At 40.2% G+C, this 25,616-nt stretch overlaps 1 protein-coding gene across 8 annotated transcripts in view; it reads left to right on the top strand.

The window, feature by feature from the left end:
- Positions 1–25,616, top strand: part of map4k5 (mitogen-activated protein kinase kinase kinase kinase 5) — a 31,887-nt gene that overhangs the window by 4,166 nt on the left and 2,105 nt on the right. The window contains exons 3-35 of one of the 8 annotated variants that reach the window (XM_051396015.1): positions 2,048–2,105; positions 7,246–7,336; positions 8,282–8,346; positions 8,477–8,532; positions 8,627–8,674; positions 9,570–9,612; positions 9,717–9,789; positions 10,406–10,537; positions 10,781–10,843; positions 10,971–11,052; positions 11,738–11,854; positions 12,702–12,780; positions 13,516–13,587; positions 14,624–14,682; positions 14,853–14,920; positions 15,469–15,507; positions 16,123–16,167; positions 16,254–16,296; positions 16,419–16,629; positions 16,763–16,786; positions 16,916–17,001; positions 17,426–17,467; positions 17,723–17,807; positions 17,905–17,984; positions 18,704–18,764; positions 19,581–19,695; positions 19,981–20,039; positions 20,254–20,357; positions 20,602–20,779; positions 21,279–21,347; positions 21,446–21,538; positions 21,858–21,928; positions 23,915–23,970. In XM_051396015.1, the coding sequence (XP_051251975.1) occupies positions 2,048–2,105; positions 7,246–7,336; positions 8,282–8,346; positions 8,477–8,532; positions 8,627–8,674; positions 9,570–9,612; positions 9,717–9,789; positions 10,406–10,537; positions 10,781–10,843; positions 10,971–11,052; positions 11,738–11,854; positions 12,702–12,780; positions 13,516–13,587; positions 14,624–14,682; positions 14,853–14,920; positions 15,469–15,507; positions 16,123–16,167; positions 16,254–16,296; positions 16,419–16,629; positions 16,763–16,786; positions 16,916–17,001; positions 17,426–17,467; positions 17,723–17,807; positions 17,905–17,984; positions 18,704–18,764; positions 19,581–19,695; positions 19,981–20,039; positions 20,254–20,357; positions 20,602–20,779; positions 21,279–21,347; positions 21,446–21,538; positions 21,858–21,928; positions 23,915–23,970 (2,567 nt within the window). The remainder of the gene's footprint in view (positions 1–2,047; positions 2,106–7,245; positions 7,337–8,281; positions 8,347–8,476; positions 8,533–8,626; positions 8,675–9,569; positions 9,613–9,716; positions 9,790–10,405; positions 10,538–10,780; positions 10,844–10,970; positions 11,053–11,737; positions 11,855–12,701; positions 12,781–13,515; positions 13,588–14,623; positions 14,683–14,852; positions 14,921–15,468; positions 15,508–16,122; positions 16,168–16,253; positions 16,297–16,418; positions 16,630–16,762; positions 16,787–16,915; positions 17,002–17,425; positions 17,468–17,722; positions 17,808–17,904; positions 17,985–18,703; positions 18,765–19,580; positions 19,696–19,980; positions 20,040–20,253; positions 20,358–20,601; positions 20,780–21,278; positions 21,348–21,445; positions 21,539–21,857; positions 21,929–23,914; positions 23,971–25,616) is intronic. The other 7 variants (XM_051396016.1, XM_051396018.1, XM_051396020.1 and 4 more) reach the window with 7 other exon arrangements.

Genomic DNA, 25,616 nt, shown 5'->3' on the forward strand with positions numbered 1-25,616 from the left:
AGGTCCTTACATATGAAGACGGCCACAAACTCTGTTATCTTCTGTGCGTGGGCAGAGTTTGGCGGCAGTTTGCAAAGGAAGGATCTGTCGAGTTGTGTCTGTTTTGAATCCACAGGTTTAGCCGAGGGTTGCTGCAGAGCGTCTGCATGGTGTCGGCTGAAGTGGTTGCGCAAATTGTTCTGTTATTGCAGTATTTTAATACTGCCTGGTGCAGCTTACACACTACCTTACTTTTGTCTATTTCCTGTGTTCTGGGTTTACACTGCTTTTAAAGTGGAAGGCGCTGGTTTAACACTACTGCTACCTGCTTCGGTTGCCATGTTGTTGTTGTGTGGTCGAGTGCGGCCTCCGTCCGTACAACGCAAATCACACAAAGGTGTTGCTCACCGCGTCCCCACTGGCCAGGGGCTTAAATTGATTCAGAGGATTTAATGAATCGATATTGAATTGGGAAAAAATATATTGCAATGCATTGATGAATCGATAGCAGAAACACTCTCCCATGAGAAATATGTTTTTGTAAAATAGTGATCTGTGATGTGTTTGCGTGTATGCACGCAAGATATCGGCTGCAGAACAAGTTTAAGCTTTGTGTGGTATACTGTTTATGTGTGTGAATCTCCAGCACATTCTCTGTGTTGAAAGGTGGCCATGCTGGAGGGTTTTATGGTTTACGGTTGATTTAGCTGCTCGTCCCATCACTTCACTCCCACGGATTAGGGAGCATCCCGTCTTGACCTCGATTTGGAAGTCAGTGCAACCTACTTCAAGATAGAAATTTCACAAACGATGAATGGATATGTTTTTAAATCTAATGCCATTGAGATGGAGCTGTTGACATAACAAAATATTAAGATGTGGAGATGATACTGCACAAATATACAGCAGCAAGAAGAAAGAATTTCAAGAATGAACAACATTATGCAACTCTAAGGTTGACTAAATCACAACTCATCTACAGCAGGGATATTTAAAGGTTTACTGTCATAGTTGTAGCCAGACCGTGTCGAGCTTTGCCCTGCTGACTAACAATGCCCACGGGTTTGCCTAATCACCTCTGGTGATGACATTTGTTTAAGCAGACTTAAAGGGACATTGTGTAGGAATTTCTCCCATCTAGCGGTGAAATTGTATTTTGCATTCAAACGAAAAGTGCTCTCTAGTGCCTCGCGTTTTCAAATGCGTATTGCTTCTACGGTAGCCGTTATATACCAAGAAGCCTACCTGTCGAAGAGAAAGCAGGCAACTTCAGCGTCCCTTTGAAAGTCTTTCTCCTTCATTAGCTCTTTCCACCTGGGAAAAGCTACCCCGATGTTTCCCTTTTTTGAATTGGCCGATCACGTTGCCTTTTTAATTCCCTTTTTCGCTGTTTTGGCGACGAGGATTCCTTCTCCTGTGGCTCGGCATAAGTATGATCCTCCATTGTTAACTAAAGTGCAGTGCAGACTTTCAAATGTGCCGGGGCAGTGACAAGCGCAATCAAAATGATGTTGACTTTGTCTGGTGGAGGTGCTGCCATTTGTACCCCACAGTTGAATGTTTTCACTCCACTTCTCACAAAGGCGAAAGGATCATCAAAATGAGATTCATTAGTTTCATGTTTACATAGGTCAAAACTGTAACTAACTAAACTTAAAATGAAACAGAAAGTAGTGAAAAACAACAATCACATGTTCCAAAACCACAAGATAACATCAGTAAATTTACTGTTTTGTCTGACCAACAGTCCCTGCTGATTATTTTCCTCAACTAACTGATTAATCATTTGGTCTTTAAAATATCAGAAAAATAGTGAAAATCTTCCATTACGTTTCCCTAAAACCCCACAGTGATGTTGTTAAATGTCTTGTTTTGTCCAACCAACAGACCTAAAACTATTCAATTTACTATCATAAGACACAAAAGTGGTAAGCCTCACAGTTGAGTAGCTGGAACTGGAGAATGTTTGGCATTTTTGATGGAAAATGTACTTAAATTGTTCTGTAGCTCGACTAATCAAACTTTGTATTTGTAGCCTTGCTGACAGTTGTACTGTTGTGTTTTTCAGGCTCGAAACATACAAACTGGGGAGCTTGCTGCTGTGAAGATCATAAAATTGGAACCAGGTAAGAGTGATCGCCTCATTATCTCAGTTTTTCTCATCATAGTGAAGGAGAAATATGCTGTTGTTTGGGTTTTTGTCAGAGCTGAAAAATAAGAAGTCTGGAAAATGCTTCTGGTATTTTCCAAGGTTTTGAACACAAAGTACAAAAAAAAAAAAAAAAAGTTGCACAGTGCCAATACTCATGACTGCAAATATTTATGTGCTCATAGACCCAGTGTAGTTTCACATGTTTAGATTTTCTCATGTAAAATGATGATCTTTGGTTTATGGATTGCTACGTTCCTGCACTCTATAAAATATGTTGGATATCGAAGCTAGTCTGGAAAAAGTACATCATTTTGTAAGAGAAACATTTGTTGTTGCCATATAATGAGCGATGTAACACAAGATGTTTTTGTGAAGAGGGAGAGGAGGACATTTTTGACTGTGCCCTACTCTGGGGTCTGTGCTGGTGATGACCTACTGACAGAGTTAGTGCGATCCAGATTAGTGGGATTACGATGAGGGCTTTATACCACCAGCAACCAGACTGAGCTCAGCTGATTAACAGTCAGTGAAGGAAGAAATTCACTTCTGTTTGTTTTCTCTTTCATCCATCATGTCACTGTTAGGATTGGAGGGGGATGTTGTGGGCTAGTGATATTTTTTTATCTGAAGTTTACACTCAGTTGTTTTCCTCAGGTGTCATTTTGTTCGAATATTTGAGCTGTAATTTTAAAATGGTTGCTCCTAAATGTTTTTTTTTTACCTTCCTGAGAAGTCTGTAGAGGTCTTGAGCTTGTATTTAAGGAATGGACATATTCTGCTGGAATATGGGGGGGAAGGGGGGGATTAGTGTGTGTGTGTGTGTGTGTGTTTTGTTGTTTTGAGAGAGAGAGAAGCAGAGGATCAAGAAGCTTAGCAGTAAAGTTGGAAGAAAAGGAAGAAGAAGGGAAAGGGAAGCATTTTTCTTGCTGTTGACTTTTGAGAATAGAAAATTGTAAATTCAAACTCCAAGGCATTATTTTCATTATCGATTAATTTGCTGATTGGGTTGTTTGGCCTATAAAATGTAAAATGCCCTCACGGTTTTTCTCAGAACCCAAGATGTCTTGACTCTATAAATGTTTTATTTTGTCTGAACAGTGACCCAAAACTCAAAGATACTAAATTTAGAATGATAAGAAAAAACAGAGAAAGACAGCAAATCCCTCACACAGGAGAAGATGCACAAGCATTTTTGGCTTTTTTGATTGAAAAGTAACTTAAACAGTTAGTAGTGCATTGTTAGTAAATACCATTTGTGCAAACTGGGAAAGATCAATACTTATATAATTCACAGATTTACTATGAAAATGGGCCTAGTGTACAGCTAAGGGTTAAATCAGTGTTACAGTTTTACAGGAAGGTTCTTTTAGTATCTGTGTTCCTGTTGCGTAGCCCTGGGCAGGTTTTCCCATAAGCATCTTTAAACACATTCATATTTGCTTTGTGCATTTTTGTTTTTTCTTCCTTTTTTGTTTTAGATTAAAAGAGGATTAACCCAGCCCAGGTCGTCCTGTTTAAGCAGGACTCTATTTTCTTTACCCTTACTTTTGCAAGAGTCGCTCCTTTCTGTGCTTGAGGTAAACAGCTTTGGGTGGACCAAACAGGTTTGACCAGGAGGAGTGACGCAGTTATGAAGTAAGGGACACAGAGAGAGAAAGGAGATAGGAGTGGTGAAGCCCTCTGGGAGCAGGGGTTGTAGAGTACAGAGCAGGTTAATCTGATAAGTAGGGTGGTAAATTACTATTGAAGACCAAACGAGTGTCTGTCTTCATTCACTGACCATTGACAGAAGATGCAGAAAAGAGGACATTTTTCTGGTTTCCTCTTTTTCTCTTGTAGTGTGAAAAGTTTTAGTATGCAGTTCTTTTAAACACCATTACTACATCTCACTATTAGCTCTTTTCTTATTCTGATTATCAGTTTTCTTTGTATTGTTGTTACTCTTCCTGAGTTGCCTCCAGCCTCCTGGCAGTTTTCATTATAAATTCTGCTGCAAGCCATTTGGGTGTGGAACGTCTCCCATCTCTGCGTGCTGTTACATTTCTTTTCTATAAGATCAGAACAAAGCAGGAACTTTTTTAAAAGCTTTCACATCTCTGTGGATCTCCTCAGATGTTTCATTTTTAAGGTTAAAGATAAACTTATTTTCTTCAGAGGTGTAAAGGTGACACTGAATTGAAACTTTATATGTATCTCTGTATATTCAGAGAGCAGGGGGAAGCGCTTGGTCTGAGAGGAAGTGGCTATACTCTTTGGCCTCAACTCACCAAGAAGAGAAGGCTTTCTTGTTATGTTTTTGTTTTTTTTGACCAAGCTCAAAGTCATGTCACTGAAATTACCCTTGGTCAAATTTTTGTGGCTTCTCGCACCATTTGCTGTCTGTAAATGGATATATTTCAGAATGTTTGAGATCAACAGCGTGAAAATGACTCTAAATTAAATAACACTATAATTACAGATGCAGTAATAAGAACTAGTAACATAAATAATGATGACCTCCCAAAAGTGTGACTGTGAGACGGTGGAAAATTATTTTCATATTCGTCATCTTTAAAGCTGTGCATTGAAGCTGCCAAGCACTAGCTTCTGTGAGACTGAGATATCCATTACATCTTTATTATGTCAGATTAAAACAATAAACAAGATTTTAATTTTACAGATAGAAGGGATTTATTCTTGTTACAGACTTCCAAAAGTATTTGTAACAAGAATAATAAAAAGAAATGGACATTGTAGCTAGCTAGTAGGAATAAATCACAGCCCGTATGGGTTTTTCAGTGGCCAGTGCTGATATTTAGAGAGCAGGGCTGCCGATGGCCAATATAAAAACACAGACGAGTTTTGTACTATTTCTAAATATAGAATCTATTACTAAATTCAGGCATATGTTTACAGTAGGATGCGTGAATGTTATAGTAAAGGGCTTTCAACCAGCCTTTTCACCTTCCCAAAACTCACAAAAGGAAGCACTAATTGTCCCACAGCAGCTACACTGACAAGGATGTCTCTGAAGATGTTTTTTTTTTTTGTTTATCTGCCTCGTGAGTGCAGACAGAAAAACCAGTTGGATGTAAACTCCACTCACAATTTCCCTATACAGTACATTGCAGGTTCATAATACATCCTCCCACTGGTGACATGCACTTCCTTTTGCACACTCACGTCTCAGCTATGTAAAAAGCTTAAAAAATATTTTTGTGACATTCCTCGTCCCCTAGATTAATGGACAAGGTTGGTCATATTCTGTGTTTTTGTTATTGTCAACAAATCCCATGAAAATACCAAAATCAACCATGTGTTGGTCTGTCTCTGAATACTTTCTACTTCTCTACTGTGTCTGTTGCACTCCACCACAAGCCCACTGGTTCCTACTGAAGACGTAAATCTTTAAAAGTAACAGCTATGTAATTTTGTTTAAAAAAGGCTCAGTAATTTCCTAAAACTAGCTAGACAGTATTTTTTTGAAATCGTAAACATTGCATTAGTTGGTGACTATTTTGAGCTTTGGATTAATGCACCTTTGATGCTCTTGTGACTACTGAGTATTTAGAGCAGCAGGACGGCATATATGAGATTAACTCAAAATAAACTGGAGTTCCCGTGTTCATCATAAGGAAGCAACACATCACCCAGTGCACCGAGTGGCTCATTGATCTGTTTTTGGACAACAGTGGAGGTTTATGGAACCGAGGAATGAAAAAGGTTAATCAGGCCTTCATCTTCTCATCATGATTGATCATGTTTTGTCAGAGAGACAAAAAATGTGACATTTGTAATATACGGAACACTTCACAGTCACCAGGGATATAGGTACATAGTTGTTGTTCTTTTTTGTAGTTTAGACATCTTACATTAGCTTAAGTCTTTTTACATCACTAAATACTCAAATGAATCGCTGCAGTTAAGTTCCAAGCTAATGGAAATTCACTGGTTTGTTGTTTATCAGCGGGATAGTTATGCACGTGTTGGCATTCCAACAAGACTTTAATTCAGACGCTCACATGAGAGAGCCTAACCCCTCCCCTGCCGTACTGCAGTTGCCTCATTGGGTACAAACTGTTTATGTGCTCAAAAAAAGCATATGTGGTCCAGGAGGTTTCTCTTTTTATCATGTTCTTATGCCACAGATCATGTGCCACTGTATCACTTTAATCAGGCTAGACCACAAGCCACCTGGTACAGTGTCTGTCTATGTATTGTAGTAAAGACAAGATTGAGAACGTATTGTCTTCAATACAACAGCTAGTGGTAATTCCTAAAATTAACTAGACACCGATTTTTAGGACAGAAATAAACCATCAAAACATGCTTATTTACATACATAGGTAGAATTGACACACTTGATTGTGTGCAGAATTTTTTTTTAATGGTTTGTTACCACCATAACTAATGTGCAGTTTAGTTAGGGGAGCGATTGTATCCATTAAATGAGCTTAGTCTGGACTGCTGCCTTTGATGACAGTCTGTTGATAGAGCGCTGAAGCTGGCAGAGTCTGGTAGATCTTAACCTCCTGTTAATGTATTCCAGGGCCGTGTCTCTGCACAATTGGGAGCAGCTGGGCTTACATATTTTTGTCTTCTTACTTCCTACTGGTCGGATGTGTTAGAGTGCTTTGCTGAACTGGAAAGCAGCCTGGATATCAGCCTATACCACATAAACTTTAAAAGTACAAGGTGTTCCTTCTATTGTTATTGGCTGTTTTATAATGTGCTGTGTTTACACAGAGAAGAAATATTGAACCATATAGCCAGAGGGGAATATGGGAAGACTGTGTTCTGTGGTTCTGAGATTGGCAAACTAAAAGGAAAGATTTAAGTTCTAAAACCTAAAGTTTAAGGCGTGAACAACCCTTGTATCTTTTGAAATGCTTTGAATGGTTATTTTTGTCAACTTTCCAAATTCAAGGTTTGTTTTAGTGTCAAAAACATATATTTTTTGTGTATTTTGTAGATGAATCATAACCCAAATGTTGTAGGGATTTTATGCTCGTAATCGTTTTGTGAGGTGTTTCTTTCCAAATGGAAAATATCTCATTTTAAAATGAAACAAATCCCTGTACAGAAAATGAAAATCTAATTTTTTGTCCATGTGTGATTACTCCCTCTGTTTCCAGGGGATGACTTTTCCATCATACAGCAGGAAATCTTCATGGTGAAGGAATGCATGCACCACAATATTGTGGCCTACTTTGGGAGCTACCTCTGGTAAGAGCCAGCTTAAAATACTCCTGCTTTGTCATTTTACACTCAGTATTTTCTCTCTCACAGCCAGTATAGCATTTGTGGAATTCATATGCTACTGTCAAAAGGATTTAACGAGCCGCTGCCTGAAACTCACATGACGTATTTAATTACTGAATCACACCTGTGTGTGAAAGTATGACTCAAGCTCTGCAACTGGGCTGACTGGTGCTGACTAGGCCCTTAAGTGCCAGGATGCGGCTCTCATGTTTTAATGGAGCCTATGTTTTGCGGCTTGTATCTGAGAGGAAGTAGGGCCGGTCCACCCACCACTGCCTCTGACTTCCAGCAGGTTTAACTGGAATATGAGCCTCTGATCTGCTTTTATATGGCTGTTAGTCCATAGAGATGCATGTCTTATCGCAGCAGGCATGTCTCGCCACACAGAGCACAAATGGTTACTGTAAAATCTTAATGAGCAACACACCATGTATTAATTATTATTAAACTAAATTCATTGTATTAGAACTCCCACATTTTTATTTGGGGAAGATCAAGTTTCCTGTCAGACTCGTTTCCTGACCTGAAACATTTCCACGTCCAGCTAAAATGTGTGAAAAGTATCACAGTTGTGATTGAGATTCTGGGGCAGTGAACTGTATCAACACCTCTGCTGGCCAAGTGTCACAGTTTGATCACAGTCACACAGTCTTATTTTTAGCTATTTTCAGTGGGTTGACATCATTTTCCTGCTCCCCTCTCTCGTGTTGACATCTAGTTCACCTAACTACAGAAACACTAACCCTTTTCGCCAAGTATTTAACCCTGATTATTAACATGTGTTGGTAAAGTTGTTTCAGGAAGGGTTGATGATTTGTACAACTTAACTTATACAAGACAGCTTTGTAGAATTCTTGTGCTGCTTAATTATGTTTTCCTAACTTAATAACTTCCTCTGACTTCCATCAGTCGGGAGAAGCTTTGGATATGTATGGAGTACTGTGGTGGAGGATCTCTGCAGGACATTTATCATGGTGAGCTTTTCTCTTCATAACTGGTAGGATACAATCATTAAATACTCATTTTAAATACTGTTGTCATGTCAAAGCTGTTTCTGCCTTAATCCTTACCTTGCAAACATGGAATAAAATTGTGTTGTTATAGTGACGGGACCTCTCTCAGAGCTTCAGATAGCGTATGTCTGCAGAGAGACCTTACAGGTAATTTCACATTTTAACTCATTTTGGAATGAATATCTCAGAGTTTGTCATTTTCAATTGAATTCATTACAAAATGCATTAATTTCCTTTACAGGGTTTGGGATATCTGCACATCAAGGGCAAGATGCACCGTGACATCAAGGTATCATATCTTTTCTCTTTTGTTTTTGTTCTCTTTTGGCCTTTATTTTATCCAGGTCAGACCCATTCTTATGTGCCATACACAGACACTTTGCCTCATGCAAAAGCAAACGGATTAACAATAAAATCTTTAAGCAACAAATTTTAAAACGTTAACGCCGGGTACACACAGGAGCCTAGTTGTTCACACCAGAAATACATTGTTCAACTCTCTCTGTTTAAAAAACACCTAAGCACCTAATTTAAAAACCACTATCACTAACAGCAGTGATAGTGTTTCTAAAATAATACAGTGGAGAGGCATATATTGATATTGTGACCATGTTGGGGGGTTGGGGGGAATCATTCTCATGCATCAGCACTGCAGAGCCATGAAATGAAGTCAGGAAAAACGTAGCGGTGGGTGTGCTCACTGAAAAACATGTGACCAATGGTGTTACTTACAGCGGTTTTGAGGTTGAGCTGAAGTTGATCGTGCCTGGTGCATACACACAGGCTGGAGCCTTAGTCTCATGTGTTATCAGAGAAGGTCAGGGCTAGACCTATTATCTTTACTCAGTTCTACGCAGCAAGCACTTCCTGTTTCCTCTGCTCTCACCGCAGGATGGTACGAGAGAGACTGTCAGTCACAGCCAACAGAAACACTGTCGGAACTGTCAGAAAACTGTGATAATGCTGCAACTTTACTGGCAGTCAGATCAGTAACAAACTAACAGTTAATGCTTTAACTAGACCACATGTTACTGTCAGTTAAACACATGATTGACACTTCGTTATGAACCAGTTCACATCAGCTCAGTAGTTTAAGTCTTAGTCACATGATATTAAAATATAACTATGGTCTCTTGAATGTATTTTAAAGTAAAAAATAAATGAATATGAATTTTTTTTAACAGGGTGCCAACATACTTCTTACAGACAACGGAGATGTGAAGTTAGGTAAGTTGCTCTATAGCATCTTAGTTCTCAAGGACTTGGACTTCTCTAGCTTTCAGTCGTATGTGGATTACATAATCTGAAAAGCCCTGTCACCCTTGTTACAGCTGACTTTGGAGTTGCAGCCAAAATAACAGCCACCATTGCCAAAAGAAAGTCCTTCATTGGAACACCTTATTGGTGAGTGTGACACCCGCATCAAATGAGCCATTCTGCCTTCGGCAGTCTTTGTTGAATAGTTTCAAGAATAGTTTGATTTTCTTTTCCTTGAGTTCTTGAGTGTTTTTTGCTTTGACTTTGAAGGCTGAGCTGTATTCAGATCGTTGTAATCTGCAACATCACTACTAGATGCCACTAAATGCTATGCACGGGTCCTTTGAATACTTTGAGTCAGATACTCAAACATTTTCTAGTCGACTGTCTGTATCACCATATTTTATCTAACAGAATCTAGTTTGTGGTGATGACAAGGTGTACAAGTGGTTGATAGATGCATCACTTCACAGCAGCTGAACCGTTTTTGACTTTTTGAGACACTAAATCCTTACTGGCTCCAGGGCTGCTGTTCTGTCACTGACCCTAACTTCTAAATGCACTTCCACTTCAAGGAGCCCTAATTGTCTTTGAAGAACCACAGTTTTATTTATTTGACCCAGTTCAGAGCTTCTTTCACACCTGTTTCCTGACCTAAAATAATTACATTTCTGATCTCATTACCAGTATCAGTACTGTTTTTTTACTTCAAGAAGGCCTCTCACTACAGTCATCACTGAGTTCTTGTTCTGAATTTGTGTAGGATGGCTCCAGAAGTAGCAGCAGTTGAAAAGAATGGTGGCTACAACCAGTTGTGTGATATCTGGGCTGTTGGCATCACATCCATAGAACTAGCTGAGCTGCAGCCGCCAATGTTTGACCTACACCCAATGAGGTATGTATTTTATTTTCTCAGAAATGATCAGTCTGAGCTTCCTCTGATGATTCTTCAGCTACTTTCTGCTTTTGTGTTCCTCTAATGTTTCAACATGTGTTTTAAGAACTTGAATGGTCATCCTGTTTAATTCAAAGAAGTTGCAGGCCCTTTTCATTTCATGGTCACTTTACTTGAGTAAATTTCCCTCTTTAAGTCTGTCTAAACCACTCTCAATCCATGTTTTTTTTTGTTTTTCCTTAGGGCTTTGTTTTTGATGTCAAAGAGCAGCTTCCAGCCTCCGAAGCTAAAAGACAAAAACAAATGGTGAATGCCCCGCAATATTCAGTATGCTATTCTGGGATTATGTTATGATACTTTATACTTTGGTTTTAGAGGATAATAGTGCTGATCGAATGTTTTAATGCAAAAACAAAATCATCTTGTACACCAGGTCCACTGCCTTCCATAACTTTGTGAAAGTGTCTCTGACAAAGAACCCAAAGAAGAGGCCAACTGCAGAAAAACTTCTATCGGTAATAAATCTTATTTGCTCACTCAGACATTACAGTACTGTAGACATTGTTTGGGAGGAGGTTAAAATGTTTGCAGTTTTGTTGCCTGATCCTATTCACAATGGAACATTTGCATGCTAAGTCTTAAAAGATATGTCTGTGTTCTGTCTTTTACACTTTACTATATTTTTTATGTTGTTATACATGCAGATTATAGAGGATCTTAATTGGCCCAATAAGCTTCTGTGTGTTTTGGCTGACGTTTTGGCTGTTTGAGTTAGAGTCAGACTCTGGCCTTACAGTCATTTAAATCCAATTACAGCAAATTTATTAAATAGAAGTTATTAGCAATTCCATTCTTTAATATTACTTCATAATTAAGACCAGCCTGTGTGCATGCACCAAGGAGAAGAATCTTTTAAGAAGCAGACATTTCTTCTGCTTCTTAATAGAGTTTCTATCATCATTAACACAGTGCATGTCTCTGAGGAAAGGTGTCCCATCCTAGTGGTCCAGGAATCTGATGATTAATGCAGATGGTTTAATTACTCTATTATAGTGAAACTAGGGCTTTGATTTCCATTTCTGCAGGGATTTTAATGTTCCAGGTTGTATGGACCTTGTATGTGAGATTAGAGATGTCAGATGTATTATTCTCAAAATATACACCAGTTTATAATTTGCAATCCTGTCTTGTTTCTTGAAGCATGTCTATGTGGCCCAGACGGGTTTGACAAGGAGGCTCGCTGTTGACCTCCTAGATAAGATGAACAACCCAGACAACCACCAGCATTACAGTGAGGTGGATGATGATGACCTCGAGGTAATGCCTGATTCTGTCACATACACTTGTAACAATAGCACCAAGACTCTGGGTAATTCAGAAAATTAAAAAGGAAAGTCTACACACCCTTCAAAGAAGTGATCAAATAGAAAATACTCATAATGTATATCCTCATAAATGTGTTCCATTTGTTGATGTTTTTGACTGTCTGGTTGATGGAAAATTATAAAAAAAAACAACAAAATGAAATTCTACCAAAACTAGTAGAACAGACCTTCATGCAAACACTGACGGACTCTGTCAGCAGTGAATGTAAATATTAGCACAGCATCTTTTTTCAGCCACTTGGCAATAAAAGTTGAAAGGTGAACTAGCGAGAGTGTGTTTTCATGTTCCCCTTAAACCTCCCATCCCCCTTCTCTTGATTCTCTCCATCGACATTATTATTCCAACTGGAATCAACATCACATCTATGTGGCAGCCAAAGAGGTGGTACCAGTGCCTTTTTAAAAGACCATTGTGCCTTTCTCCCCCTGACAGCAGTAGCACTGTCTTGGCCATGATGAATGAAAAAACCCTGAAGGCTATTGAGTGCAAGCAATGGAGCTTGTTGCAAACAAACAGCCTCTGGGATGCATAATAATGTGATGATACAAATACGCAGTACTGAAAGTAGATCTCAGTGCTGCTTTAACTTGACATACACATTTCTGAATTTGTTTCAAAAGACACATGTCATAATTGTCTCAAATGCATCAAGGCAATGAAGTGTTGGTGTTATATCATTTGAGAACACTTTAACCACTTGTCTCGTCAAGTGCTGCTCGCAGTGTCAAAGCCTATTTCCATAACCTAAAATCTCTGTCTCTTTCACTCTTTGTTTCAGCCCCTCTCTGCAGTCAGACACACCATCCGCTCCACCAACAAACAAGCCAGAGCTGAGAGGACACGCTCAGAGATAGACTGTAAGTGAACAAAAACCCCAACCTATCACCAAGACTATGGCCATCCCCCCTGTCATGAATCTATCTTGTCATTGGTCAGCATGTCAGTCAGCCAGACTATTTAGCTTGATAGAGGTCCGGCGGTTTGTCTCAGGGTCATCCCACTAATCCTGAAGCACTGGCTGGCACGTTTCCAAACCACAGCATGTGGTAGTGTCTGTAAAAATAGCCTGGGGATTCATGGAAGAGAAAGTGGATGTAGTAGAGCCCATGATGCTTCTGTGTCGTGTGTTACTGTTAAGTAGCAAGTCCCTCATTTTTTTCCCTCGATGAATAATGTGAAATAGCTTGTCTGAAGGGGTCATGAAGGTTTCTAAAGGAATTTGGTCTTTAGTCAGCATTTGTTGGTACTGAATTTGGCAGAGGCTCCAGTTAAATAGATTATGTATATTTAATATTTTGCAACCCTTCAGGGAAGTTGTTGTGTGTCTGTCGTCGTCAGTTGTTGCAGATGAAGTTGAGTGCTTTGTTGTTCCCTATCATGTCATAAGTGTGACTCATTTCATCATTTTGGGTTGATGTAGTAACAGTCCAGGGCTGAGATATGTGTCTTTGTTGGATGTTTGTCATATTCATTTGTAGCTTCATTGTGTTCTGTTCTTGTTCGTACTGTAATTGTTTGTACCAGATGCACTTCCTGTTAAGTTTTTATCTATATTTCTCACAATTACATTTAACTTTCCCTCCTACATGAAGCAAACAATGGGACAGACCAAGGAGGGCCATGCTCAAGTCCCAGCTTCACTGAGGGACACAGGGGGGACGCAGGTTAGTGACAGTGTAGTGAGACAGTGTGTGTTTGTTCCCTAGCTCACTCCTAAGACTTCCTGAGGAATAGGATAATGTAGCACATAACAGCACATTGTGTTTGAGATATAAGTGGCACTAATAAGGTGAGTTTGTCTGCATGTGGTGGTAACTTACTGTTTCTTTGGTTGAATAATTTGGACATTGTGACATCTTGGTTCCTGTTTGATTTACTGAAATAAAATGACATTGTCAGTGACTAATCAGATCCTTACAAGGAAGTTAAGTTTGACTCGTACGTCTCACCTGATCCCTCAACTTGACTTTCTCCAATGTTTTGCTGTGTGTCGGTTTCATAAGTCTATTAGTGACTCACCTCTTCCCTGTTATCTGTGTTTTAAATGCTGCAGCACCTCCACATTATCAACATACCTCAGGCAGAAAAACACTTTGTGGTCTAAATTCTTGAGTACAAAGTTTCTTTGTTAATGAGAAGCTGATTATGTGGGAGTATTTATTGGCAGGTTGGTTGATTTCTTTCGCCTTCGTAATTACAGCCGGAGCACACCATGTTTATACTGGACACTAAACCAGTCTCCTCCATGGGACCAACTGTTTAAAAGAATGTGACCTCAAACCTAAACTAAGAGGAATCTTTTCCATGATTTATTTGCGATGTTTTGCTCTTGCACCAATATTTCCCCAAAGTGAACAGATCTGGTTAGTGTCAAGTGTAATCTGTGTTTGTCTTTGCTGACAACTCGTCTTTAGGCTCTGGACCAAACATGCACACAGTAGCATAATAAATCTACAGCGGACCTCTGTGGTGTTTTGGCAGGTACATTGTAATGGAGTTGATCTGCTTCTGGTTCTTTCTAACACGTGATTTTTTTTTTTTTATTAAGAATGGGCTCAAAGAATGTTTCCCAAAGCTCCTTCTACTAATGCACAACTACCCCCAAGGCTTTATGTGTCTTGAAGTGCACTGATGCCCTCTAGTGCTAAAGGCGCGTGCAAGACGATTAAAAGAAACTGACGACAGTTTTTTCATTTGCAGTTGACAAGCTCCAGTTTGAACCACCCCTCCGGAAGGAAACTGAGGCTCATTCTGAAATGGTGAAAATAATATAAAGTTTAATCAGTAATAATGTCTCAGTACTACTTTCAGTTTCTGTTTGCAATCAAATAATTGTAAGTACACATTGAAAAGGAAAAAAGTATATCTGCAAATTTAAAAATGCAGCTTTTTAGAATTTCTATTTTTGTGCATGTGCGGCTTTCCACAGGATGTGAGTAAAGATAATGACTTCCCTTCCCCCTGGAGTCCATTTGCAGAGGGAGGAATAACAACCAGGTAATCCATGGAAACTGTTGTCACAGGAACTGCTCCTATTTACCCCCACTCTCTCTCTTTCACTCTCTCTCTTAACGTGGCTTATTTATTAGATGGATGCATCTTTTGAAATTCATCCAGAGAAAGGAAATAAACGCATGATTAATGTTTTATTGCTGTATTATACTTCTTTGGAGTTTGTTGATATTAAAAACACAAAATGATGTACAATATTAGGGGTTGTGTTGAGTAACAAGGTTAGTTATAGAAAGCAAGACAACAAGGAAAAGACAGCACAAAGCAGTCAGTGTGATCTGTAATCTGATAGCCATTGTTGACAGAGGGTAAATAGATTTTCTTATAGGTGCTCCTCACTGTCTCTCACATTAACCTGCTTATTCACTGGAGCTAACCTGTGTCTGTGCATGAACTCACTAATCCCCATCTGCAGTTTAAAATGTTGCTTTGGCTCCTTCTCACTTGTCCATGTGCTTTTGACTGTTTTTCTCCCTCCACCTCTCTCTGTCCTCTTTTGGCTGTCGGCCTCGCTCTCGTCTTGTCCCTCCAAGGAGCCTTCTCAAAAGCGTTGAGGACGAATTGTTCCAACGGTAACACTAACCTTGTGTGCTGTACTACCCTACGCCATCCACTCCACCCCTCGCTTGGTCCCCGCCCTTTTCGCAGTGAGATTTAGCACCCACCATGTCCACAAATCAACTCTCCCTTGACACCCCTCCATTCAACATGTGTGGTGTGATCATAGCTGTAGATTCAATCTGTGCATACTGCTTCATACATGAGCCGCGGGCAGGTAGAGCAGTGTGACGTAGAAACAGACAGCTTTATACCTGCTCGGGCTGTACAATAATGTCTGTTGCTGTTTTAAAACCTGTGTACTGATAGGTGTCTAAATACTTTTGGCACCCTTCTAAGAACTTAGTAAAAGTGTCAGCCCTAGGCTTCGAACCTAGATTTATTAATAAAAGAAAGATGTTTGCTTGAATACCTTTGATGCAGCTCTAGAAATGTATTTCCTTGTGGTTTCCATCCCATGATGCTCACTAGGGATCAGTAACAGAATGAAAACACCCCCGCTCTTAGTCATACTCTTTATCTCTAAGGAGGGATTTTACATAAACATTTGGACCATTAACACCCCTCCTGAGCTCTGATGAGTCTTCCAGTCTTTTTTCCACATTGATTAGTGTGTCTGTTTCCTGCAGGGGACACATTGCCCACCTTGAAGATGCCTTTGAAGAGGTGGAGCTGTGAGTGATGTCAATACATTAAGATTACATCATAGACACAAAACATTTATTGCTCTAGTTTCTAAAAAATAATTACTCCATTTCAGGTCAACCCTCAAGCCAGGGGTTCCTCCTCCTCTGCCCCCAAAGGTGAGACCCAAAATCAAGATGTATTTTTTTTTTTTTTTACTGTATGGATTTTTGCAATGATGTACAGCAATTAACAACAAACTGCTTTCACTCTTTCCCTTCACCACCCCGTCTCCTCTCAGCCACGATTAAACAGCTCGTCAGAGGAGCTTGGCCTTAATGATGAGAGGTCTCTGACGGTTCGGAGGTTCCCTAACTCTGAGAACGGACCAAGCCAGGCAGTTCGCAGACAGAGCACACCTGAGCAGGGCAACAAGGGGGAGCACTCATCTCCAGATTTCCTCTCTGCCAGTGTCAGCAGCCCTGGCCTTTTGTCTCACGCCTCTGATCCTGGTGAGTCTCAGTGTTTCTTTGCTAATTTGTTCTGTATGAATTTACAATATATACTGTTCATACACCTTTCATTGGTGTCTTTCCTCTTTAATCAAGTGGGTCTCTAATTGAGCTCTTATTTTACTTTTACAAGCTCTCAGTAAGTCTGAATGTAAAGGTAAGGGAGTCTGATGTAAATGTGTCTGATCTTTGCATTTAGATTCTGCGTGGCTGACAGTAATTATTGATTAGTGATTAATAGTTATGCCTCAAATGTTTTCTTCATCTACCTGCTCTCTCATGACAGATAATGATTCAGATGACAGTGTGAATGGAGGCAGTCCCAAGCCACCACCCAACCGACAGCACCGGAAGGAGAAAAAGGAATTCCCTGTGAGTCTGAAGATATTCCACCACATGTTGCGTCGCAATATGTATTTCAATCATCCACACTTCTCATCTTTAGTTACAGCGGGTTTTAGGAGGAAAATCTGTGGTCTAAGAGCCTCTATTTTATATGTGGAGTGTCTCCAACTAGCTGGCTGACTTTGCACTGAAACCTCAAATATGATGTTTTTCCCTTGTCAGATCCAAACACTAACCGTTAAAGAGGGAAATTTGGCATCTGCTCATGTTGAACATTTAATTGACTTTGACAGAACACAATAGAATACAGTCCATATTGTCTTTTGTTCAGCTCTTTGTTAAGGCAGGAGCTAAATTAAGCGGCTAAATTCAATTGAATTGTTACTGCTATGTCTGTGTGTTCTGCATTGACATTATTTTATGGTTTTTTGTTTCCTCTGCTCGTCCTTAGAAACCAGCTATCAACGGTCTGCCTCCCACTCCTAAAGTACTGGTGAGTGAATCATCTGCATTGCACCTCACAGTCTTCACTCTTCCCTGCTGACCTGGTTTCATGGGCACTGTTATTAAACTCTTTTTCTGCCCGGCTGCTGCTGTGCATTCAGTAGATATTTGGGGTCCACAGAGCTTTCTGCTTTGTGGTTGCCTCTGCTCAGCTCAGCTCCAGCTCATTAAACCCTGGCTGACATTTTAGTGCTACACTGAGCCAGATACTGCCTATTCTGAGCCATGTTGATTTTCATTTCAGATGGGAGCCTGTTTCTCTAAAGTGTTTGATGGCTGTCCCCTGAAGATCAACTGTGCCACATCATGGATTCATCCTGACACCAAAGGTATAGCTTCATGCAACACGTGTGGTACACAAACACACAGAATAAACGTGTTTTTATGAAGGCCAGTGCTTAATTTTTTATATTTCTTGTCTTCTAGATCAGTACCTAATCTTTGGGACGGAGGATGGCATCTATACGCTGAATCTTAATGAGCTGCATGAAGCCACAATGGAGCAGGTAACAGCAGTTAAAATCAATCTAAAAACAATTATTAGAACTAGTATTTGTAATAAAAATTAGCTACTGTTAAACTGTGTATATATGTGTGTGTATATATAAGCCCTGTCCCCCCATAGTTACTTCTACTACCTGTGAAACATTCTGGCACAACACAGTTTAAAGTGATAAGGCAAATTTACCACTCAATACATTTGTATTCATTTTTAATTATTGTGTGTTCTTGATTTTATGATCTTGCCGCCTGAACTGTCATTGGCAGATTTTAACAGCAGGATCTGACAGGAAAATACAAAACAGTAAATGTTTTAAAAACATGATCTCTAACACCTCAAAATAGTGTTGTTATGCTCCTTGGCCCTGGAACACCCGATTACTACTGTAGGTAGTAAGCTATCTAATGATTGCGGCTTATAGTAGAGCAGACAAACTCACTGTTTAATCCATTATTTACATATTTAATGACACCATTTTGTGCATTTGGTTTTGAAAAGGCTTGAAAAAAAACCTTCCAAACTCTTCAGAAACAGAGTACTGCAGCCCTATACAAAGCACCTCGACTGTAACTACATAAAATTGCTAAGCAATGACTGGACAGTTGCTGTTCACAGGAGGGGAACAAACGGTCAATTGATGTTTCTCCTCTACTTCTCACTCCCTCCTTTGAGAACTAATGTCCAACTTTATGGTGAATGTCCCATCTTTGTTTAATTCCCTAGCTGTTCCCGAGGAAGTGTACATGGCTGTACGTTATCAACAACAACCTGATGTCTTTATCTGGTAAGTAATGGACTTATCACAGCCTCCTGCTTCACTGGCCACTGTCATAACCTACTGCTTCTTTGTCCCGTGTTATCTGGCTGCCCCTGAGGGCAAGACAGTCACTCCATATCTGCACCCCTAAAATAACTGTTTCTTTTGTTTGCCATGAGAGAGCCGTGTCCTTGTAGCACAGTGACTCACACATCTGGCTTTACAGCCTGTTCTTCTGCTAGAGAATATATGTTGATCTCTGTAGGTCACAATGTATAGTAGCTGTAAAAGCAAGTGTAGTTTGTTTGCTACATTTAAACAGACATGCTATTTGTTGTCAGAAAACTCAAAACATCTATCATTTGAAACCAAACTGTCTTTGTTTGGCTGACCTCATTGCCGATTGCCTTTTCTCGGTTTAGCTGTTGAGGATGGGATTACAAAGTGCAAGGTCTACTTTCGGTTTTACCTTCAGCAGTTTGCCCCTTGGTATACTTAACCTCTTTCTCTTCTCCTCTTCCCTTGGACACTGTCCATCCTGCTCTCGCCTGGCTTGATTTGATATTCTACTAACTGGCTTCATCAGAAGGTAATCATGCTTCAAATCATCATCACACTTCTGTTTTTACCCCTATTCACATCTAACCTTTCTACATGTAAGGGCTGCTTCAGAATTTGTTCAAGAAGATCACAGTTATGTTTAAAATATTTATAGTGTGAAGAAAGTTTACTCAGTTCTTGTCTGTCATGTTTAAGATGACTATTTTGGCTTTGATTACTACTACACTATGCACTGTTTTATCTCATAAAGCTTATGATTAAATATACTCTGTTCTGCTGTAGGGAAAACCTTCCAGCTGTACTCCCACAATCTCATCGGGCTGTTTGAGCAGCTGAAGAAGCCCGGCTTGGCTGCTCAGTTCCAGACTCACCGCTTCCCAGACAAAATTTTACCCAGGTGAGACCCACAAGCCTGAGGTTTTTGGTCTGAGTCTTGTCTCCTATAAAACATCTCTGACAACACTTTTCAGCAGCACTCCTGTCACTTCTGTGATAAGGTCACAATTCTTAAAGCATGTTGCTACACTCATGCTGTGCAGACGTTTTGTTCTTCACTGTCTACCATCATGATAAACGACTGCAGTGGCGGAAAAAAAAGAGAACCACTGGCCAACTTCCCCGATTCTAGACGTCATCAGCTCTTTCAAGATTGTCACAACTTGACTGTTTTTTTTCTCCTCAGGAGGTTTGCCTTGACAACTAAGATCCCTGACACAAAGGGCTGTCACAAGTGCTGCATTGGTGAGTGACCTTTCCCTCCCAACCACTCAGTTTTTATTTACTCACCCTTCCATCATATTAAACTGTGTCAATACACAAGGAACATCTCCATACAAGGCATGCCCCCTTTACTTTGTTGCAATGTTTTTGATCTCAAAGCCCTTTATGACTTTTAATTTTTTCATTAGTGGACATCACTCAGTCGAGCTACACTCTTTTCTTTTCTATTTCACAGTGAGAAACCCATATACAGGCCACAAGTATTTGTGCGGTGCACTGCAGTCTGGGATTGTCCTGTTGCAGTGGTATGAGCCCATGCAGAGGTTTATGCTCATCAAGGTCAGTTGGCTATTTACTTTTCTCATTGCAGACATTACTGTTCTTCCACAAATGTTTCTAGTAAGACTACATGTTTTTACTACAAGGTTGTAGCCATGTAGTCCCAAGGAATGACACTACTAAACTGATGTAGCTCCTTGCTCCTGTAGCAAAGTGTCACTAGCCACTTATGCTACAAAATACATTTTCAGCAACAAACATGGGAACACCTTTGACACTAACCCCTGTCTTCTTCCTGTGGCAGCACTTTGACTTCCCTCTTCCCAGCCCACTGAAGGTGTTTGAGATGCTGGTGGTCCCAGAGCAGGAGTATCCTCTGGTGTGTGTGGCCATCAGCCAGGGCACAGAGCCGGGCCAGGTTGTCCGCTTTGAGACCATCAACCTCAACTCCAGCTCCTCCTGGTTCACAGAGATGGGAACAAGTAAGTCCAACACGTACTCTGATGTAGAGACAAACACCATGAATTCAATACAGAGACCCATCATAGAGACTTTGCAGAGATATGGTGGAATACTTTACTTCTGCACAAACCAGTTTGTCTATTGTCAGGAGCCTCCACAGAATGAAGTGCAGCCTCACTTCTTTATGGATTTGTCTTTGGTATCATGTGAAATACAGCATTCTGTTGAACGGGTCTTGTGCAGTTCGAACAACCAGGCACAACATACGATCACACAACTTTCTGTTTACTCTCATCTATTGAGACCTAAAATATTGTGCTATTGCTTCCTCTGCCCTAAACAAATGAAGAAAACTTTGGAACAGGCCAATAAAAAGTGGGTTTACTAAACTACAGTGTTCCATAATAATATAACTGATAGAGTATCCAATAAAAAATTGTATTACTTCTAAGAACTACATTGCACATGGTAGATTGTTGGAGAACAGGATTGTAACTGTTGTATATTTCCTTCCTGCAGCTAATCAGCAGGTGGATGCAATCCATGTCACCCAACTGGAGAGAGACACAGTGTTGGTGTGTTTGGACCGTAAGTGCAATCTCTCTTCATCAGCTTCAGTCCAGATAAAAGTATCTATGTTCTGTAATATCATTCTCACAGACGTTTTATTTTTTTTTTCTCCACAGAAAATTTGAAGATTGTTAATCTCCAGGGCAGACTGAAGTCCAACAAAAAGCTGGCATCTGAGCTCAGTTTTGACTTCTGCATCGGATCTGTTGGTAAGCATTTAGACAAGTGTTGGATTTACAGTCTGTGTAAAGAAATAGAGGTACATGTACATATGATTCTGTGTGAGACCTTACAATGTTTTCAATGAAAATTCTTTACCTTTCAAAGGGAAAACTCCCAACATGAAGAGCTGAAAGGTGTACAGAAAAAGCTAGTTGTATATCTGGCAAAGTTGCTTATTGTATTTACAAAAGGGCTTTTTGTCAAGTCAAGTTGAACTTTCCCACTTAATCAAGTTGACAGTGTTTTCAGTTGCTGCATTGACCGTTATGCACTGACACATGGCCTCTTACCTTTATCTTCTGACAGTGTGCCTTCAGGACAGCGTCTTGGCCTTCTGGAAACATGGCATGCAAGGAAAGAGCTTCAAGTCAAATGAGGTAAAATATCCCATGACCACAACAGTTGAGTGGAACCTTAGAATAGAAATACTTTCCAGTAGTTCTATTGAAAAACAAATTCACAAAAGTGTCTTGTTTTGATACTGCACCACTTAATTGTTGAGTGTATTATCTTCACTTCTAAGCTTGTACAGTTTCCAGTCTTTACAAATAGATGACTTTTTTAACTGAACATGAAACTAATTCAACATTTTAAAGCTTTTGCTCATTTAAAATCAATGTTAATACCAAAATATCAATATCAATTTTCATTGGTTGCCAGTGACCACAGAGTCGAAACTCTGAATGCACTGTTTGTCATGTCTTGTTTGTTCTACATGTGAACAGACACTTCTGGCTCTTGTCAACAAAGACTGAGTGCAGGCCATTTATATGCGTGGCTACATGCTGTAGGTGATCCCAGGATTAGACCTCAGGTGGAGCCAGACAAAGTGTCTTTGTGTCAGGCCAAGGTAATGAATTTGTCCCCCTTTCACAGAGGGATTCCATGTTAACCTGATCACGAGTTGCGCTCAGCAGCAGAATAAAAGTTCAAGAGATCGCAGGGAGGTGAAGCATTCTGTTTTTATGAAAAGTGATATGGCGATCAGGGCCACCCTTTTGAAAGCTCACCGTGTCAGACGTGGTCCTGCGGCACTCAGATGAAACAGAAGGTCTGTTTGCCGAGTCTGAGCCCAGCCCAGCTTGACAGTTCTCCCATAGCAAGGATTTTTGAAATGTCAGCAGCCATGCAAAATTCATGATCAATCATAAACGAAACCCGTCACACAACAGGGAGCAGCACTAAATAATTCAGCCTTTGTCTCGTTATGATTCCTCTCAAAAGAGAAGGCATTAAAGGGGGGCAGGACTATTGATCCGTGCCTGCTTCGGTGGGTGCTTCTCTGAACACCCGAGACCTTGTTATCGTTTAGACTTAAACAGATCAGATCTCTCCCCGGGCCAAGGACTTACACCTAGCAGGTGTCACACGCCGACTATCTCGCATCTGTCGACAAGTTTTCATGACTTGTTAACACGTGAGAGTGTGTTTTGAAGGGGCCCTTGTCTTTTATACTGCATAGTGTCAGGCTACATCTTGTGACTAGAACAGGATAAGCTCTAGGATTGTACACAGAGTCCCTAGAGACAGCGCTCAGTTACCTACAGTCCTTCAAAAGACATATAGACATTTCATTTGAAGGACAATAAGTGATCCAAATGTAAACAGTCGCACAGGAAGGTAACTTTCTGACTTTTCTTTATTGATTGATTGGTCTTACAATACACAGACTTAACACCTAAATAATGATAATAATGTTTTGTGATGCTATTACAGGTTTATATCAGTACTTATGTATGTGTGATTTCTATAGTCAAACACACACAGGTCCTTAAAAACAAACCAGAAAAGAACCAAATTGCCAATGTTTATTTGACTTTGATTTCTATTCAGCCTTTATGGCCACATATCACTAATAGCCCCAGTTCTAATCCTGAATTGGTCTCCCTCGACAAATTTTACTATGCGAATTTCTGCGAGATTGGTTGTTGTTTGACGTACAGTTTAAGGGGCGACACAATACTTAATTGGCTAAATGATCAATTATCTGGTTGTTGGATGAGGGATTTTTTTTAGGGTCAGACATTTGGTATGAGCATCCACGTTTTGACTGGTTGATTGATCTGTACAGTGTGAGTCATGCATTCTGGCTGTTATAAAATCAATTATAAAGTGCAGTGTGCGCTAACACAACATACCGGATTAATAAAACGTATAGTGTTTGCCTCTGCTGAAGAGAGGAGTCTCACCCACGGTAAAGATTTATATGTATGTCCTTGTGGAGCGTAAACTGTCCTAACAGGCAAGAGTATAATGCTTCATTATTCAAGTATTTTAAAGCCCCCTCAGCACCAGCACTACTTCAGATGCACAGAAAACCAGTTGTCTGTGTTCAAGTCTGTTGTGTTGTGTTTAATTCCCAGGTGACCCAGGAGATTTGTGATCCGAGCAGAGTCTTTCGCCTCCTCGGATCTGACAGGTTGGTACAAATATATTTCCACCTTTATCTACGTCAGTGCAGATCAGTGATCAAACGTATCGTGCGGAGGAGCACGTACCACAAACATCTCAAAGGACACCTCGTCTCACCATAGACAAACACGGTTACAAATAGGGTTTCACTCCACCTCCTCGCGTACCCTGTTTATGTCTTTTCATCAAAACTAAAATATCATCATCTCCATGACCTCATTAATACCAGGCCCTTGTGATTACGGCTGTCCTCCCTCAGGTCTTTGTGTTTCTCCATTACCTGGAAACCACCAAACAACCTCCTCGCCTTCTGTGTTGTGAGCCCACAGCTCTCCTCTCCTGCTGCCTCTGGTTGATCTCACACTGTGCTGGTCCCTACCTGACCACCTCCCTCTGGTTTCATTTTAACTCAAGGCAGTTCTCTTCATCTGTTTCTGGTCTCAGATTTTGCCTTCTGATTACTCTAAACCCTACAGTCCCTGAATGCACCCCTGACATTATCCTTGAATGCCCTCTCTCTCTCTCTGTCTCTCTCTCTTCCTGTTTCTGCCTCTCTGTCTCTCTCTCTCTCTCTCTCTCTGTTTCATGTTTGCCGCTTCAGTAGCTCTGGTGGCTGAGACATGAAAGCCAAGCAAAATGTTAATGTCACTAACATTTACAAACCTGTCTGATGAAATACAGCCGAACTTCAACATGATGCTGCTTGAGCCCCCTTGCAACACGTTGAAGAATTCAAATAACATTTTTCAAGAGATTATTATTAAATCTTTTCTTTTTGTTTATACATCAGTGAATTGTTTGTGTATTTAATATCTATAAAATGTCAAAAACAAGAGAGAAATGCCCATCATAACTTTGTGAGAGCCCAGTGTGATATCGGACCAGTCGCCTAAAACCCAAAATAAAGTTTACCATCGTCTAAGATGAAAAGTATCAAATCTTTACATTAGAGAAAGGGGAACAAGGGGATGTTTGCTATTTTTGCCTGGAAAAAATTACTTAAATTATGAATTGATAATGAAAATAGTTGCCATTTTTTGTTGGTAAACAAGTGAATGAATTTTCGCCATGTTTGTTTTTGCAGCCAGCGCCAGTGACGCACTGCAAGGGGACCAGTGCTCATTGGTTTCAACCCCTGTGGTCACACACATCAAAATACGTCTTTCCTAAAAGATTTGATTGTTTTGTGCTGGACGGACGTAGAATGGCTTGTCAATCACAAGGGTAGCCATGCCCTGAATCATACTGTGTTATCATCTATTTTACTCTAAATGGGACCATAATTTAAATAACTAAATAAGTATCATCCAGACTTGAAACTAGCGATTGAGACTACAAACACATTAGGAAACTGTTTACTGAGCTAATAAATCATCAATCAAGTCAAATCAAGATTATTTTCTTTATTGACATCATTTTTAGCTCTGGACTGATGTCATCATGGTTTCTGCTGCAGACACAGCAGGATGTGATTTAGCTCCCCACCTCTCTCTCACACACGCACACACACACACACACACACACACACACACACACACACACACACACACACACACACACACACACACACACACACACACACACACACTCAATGACGGAGGCTCTCCCAGCACTGGCTCCTGATGTAGCCGTCTTGTCCGTGGCACCGGAGCG

Source organism: Dicentrarchus labrax, unplaced genomic scaffold (genome assembly GCF_905237075.1).
Source record: "Dicentrarchus labrax unplaced genomic scaffold, dlabrax2021, whole genome shotgun sequence".
NCBI classification, from domain to species: Eukaryota; Metazoa; Chordata; class Actinopteri; family Moronidae; genus Dicentrarchus; species Dicentrarchus labrax.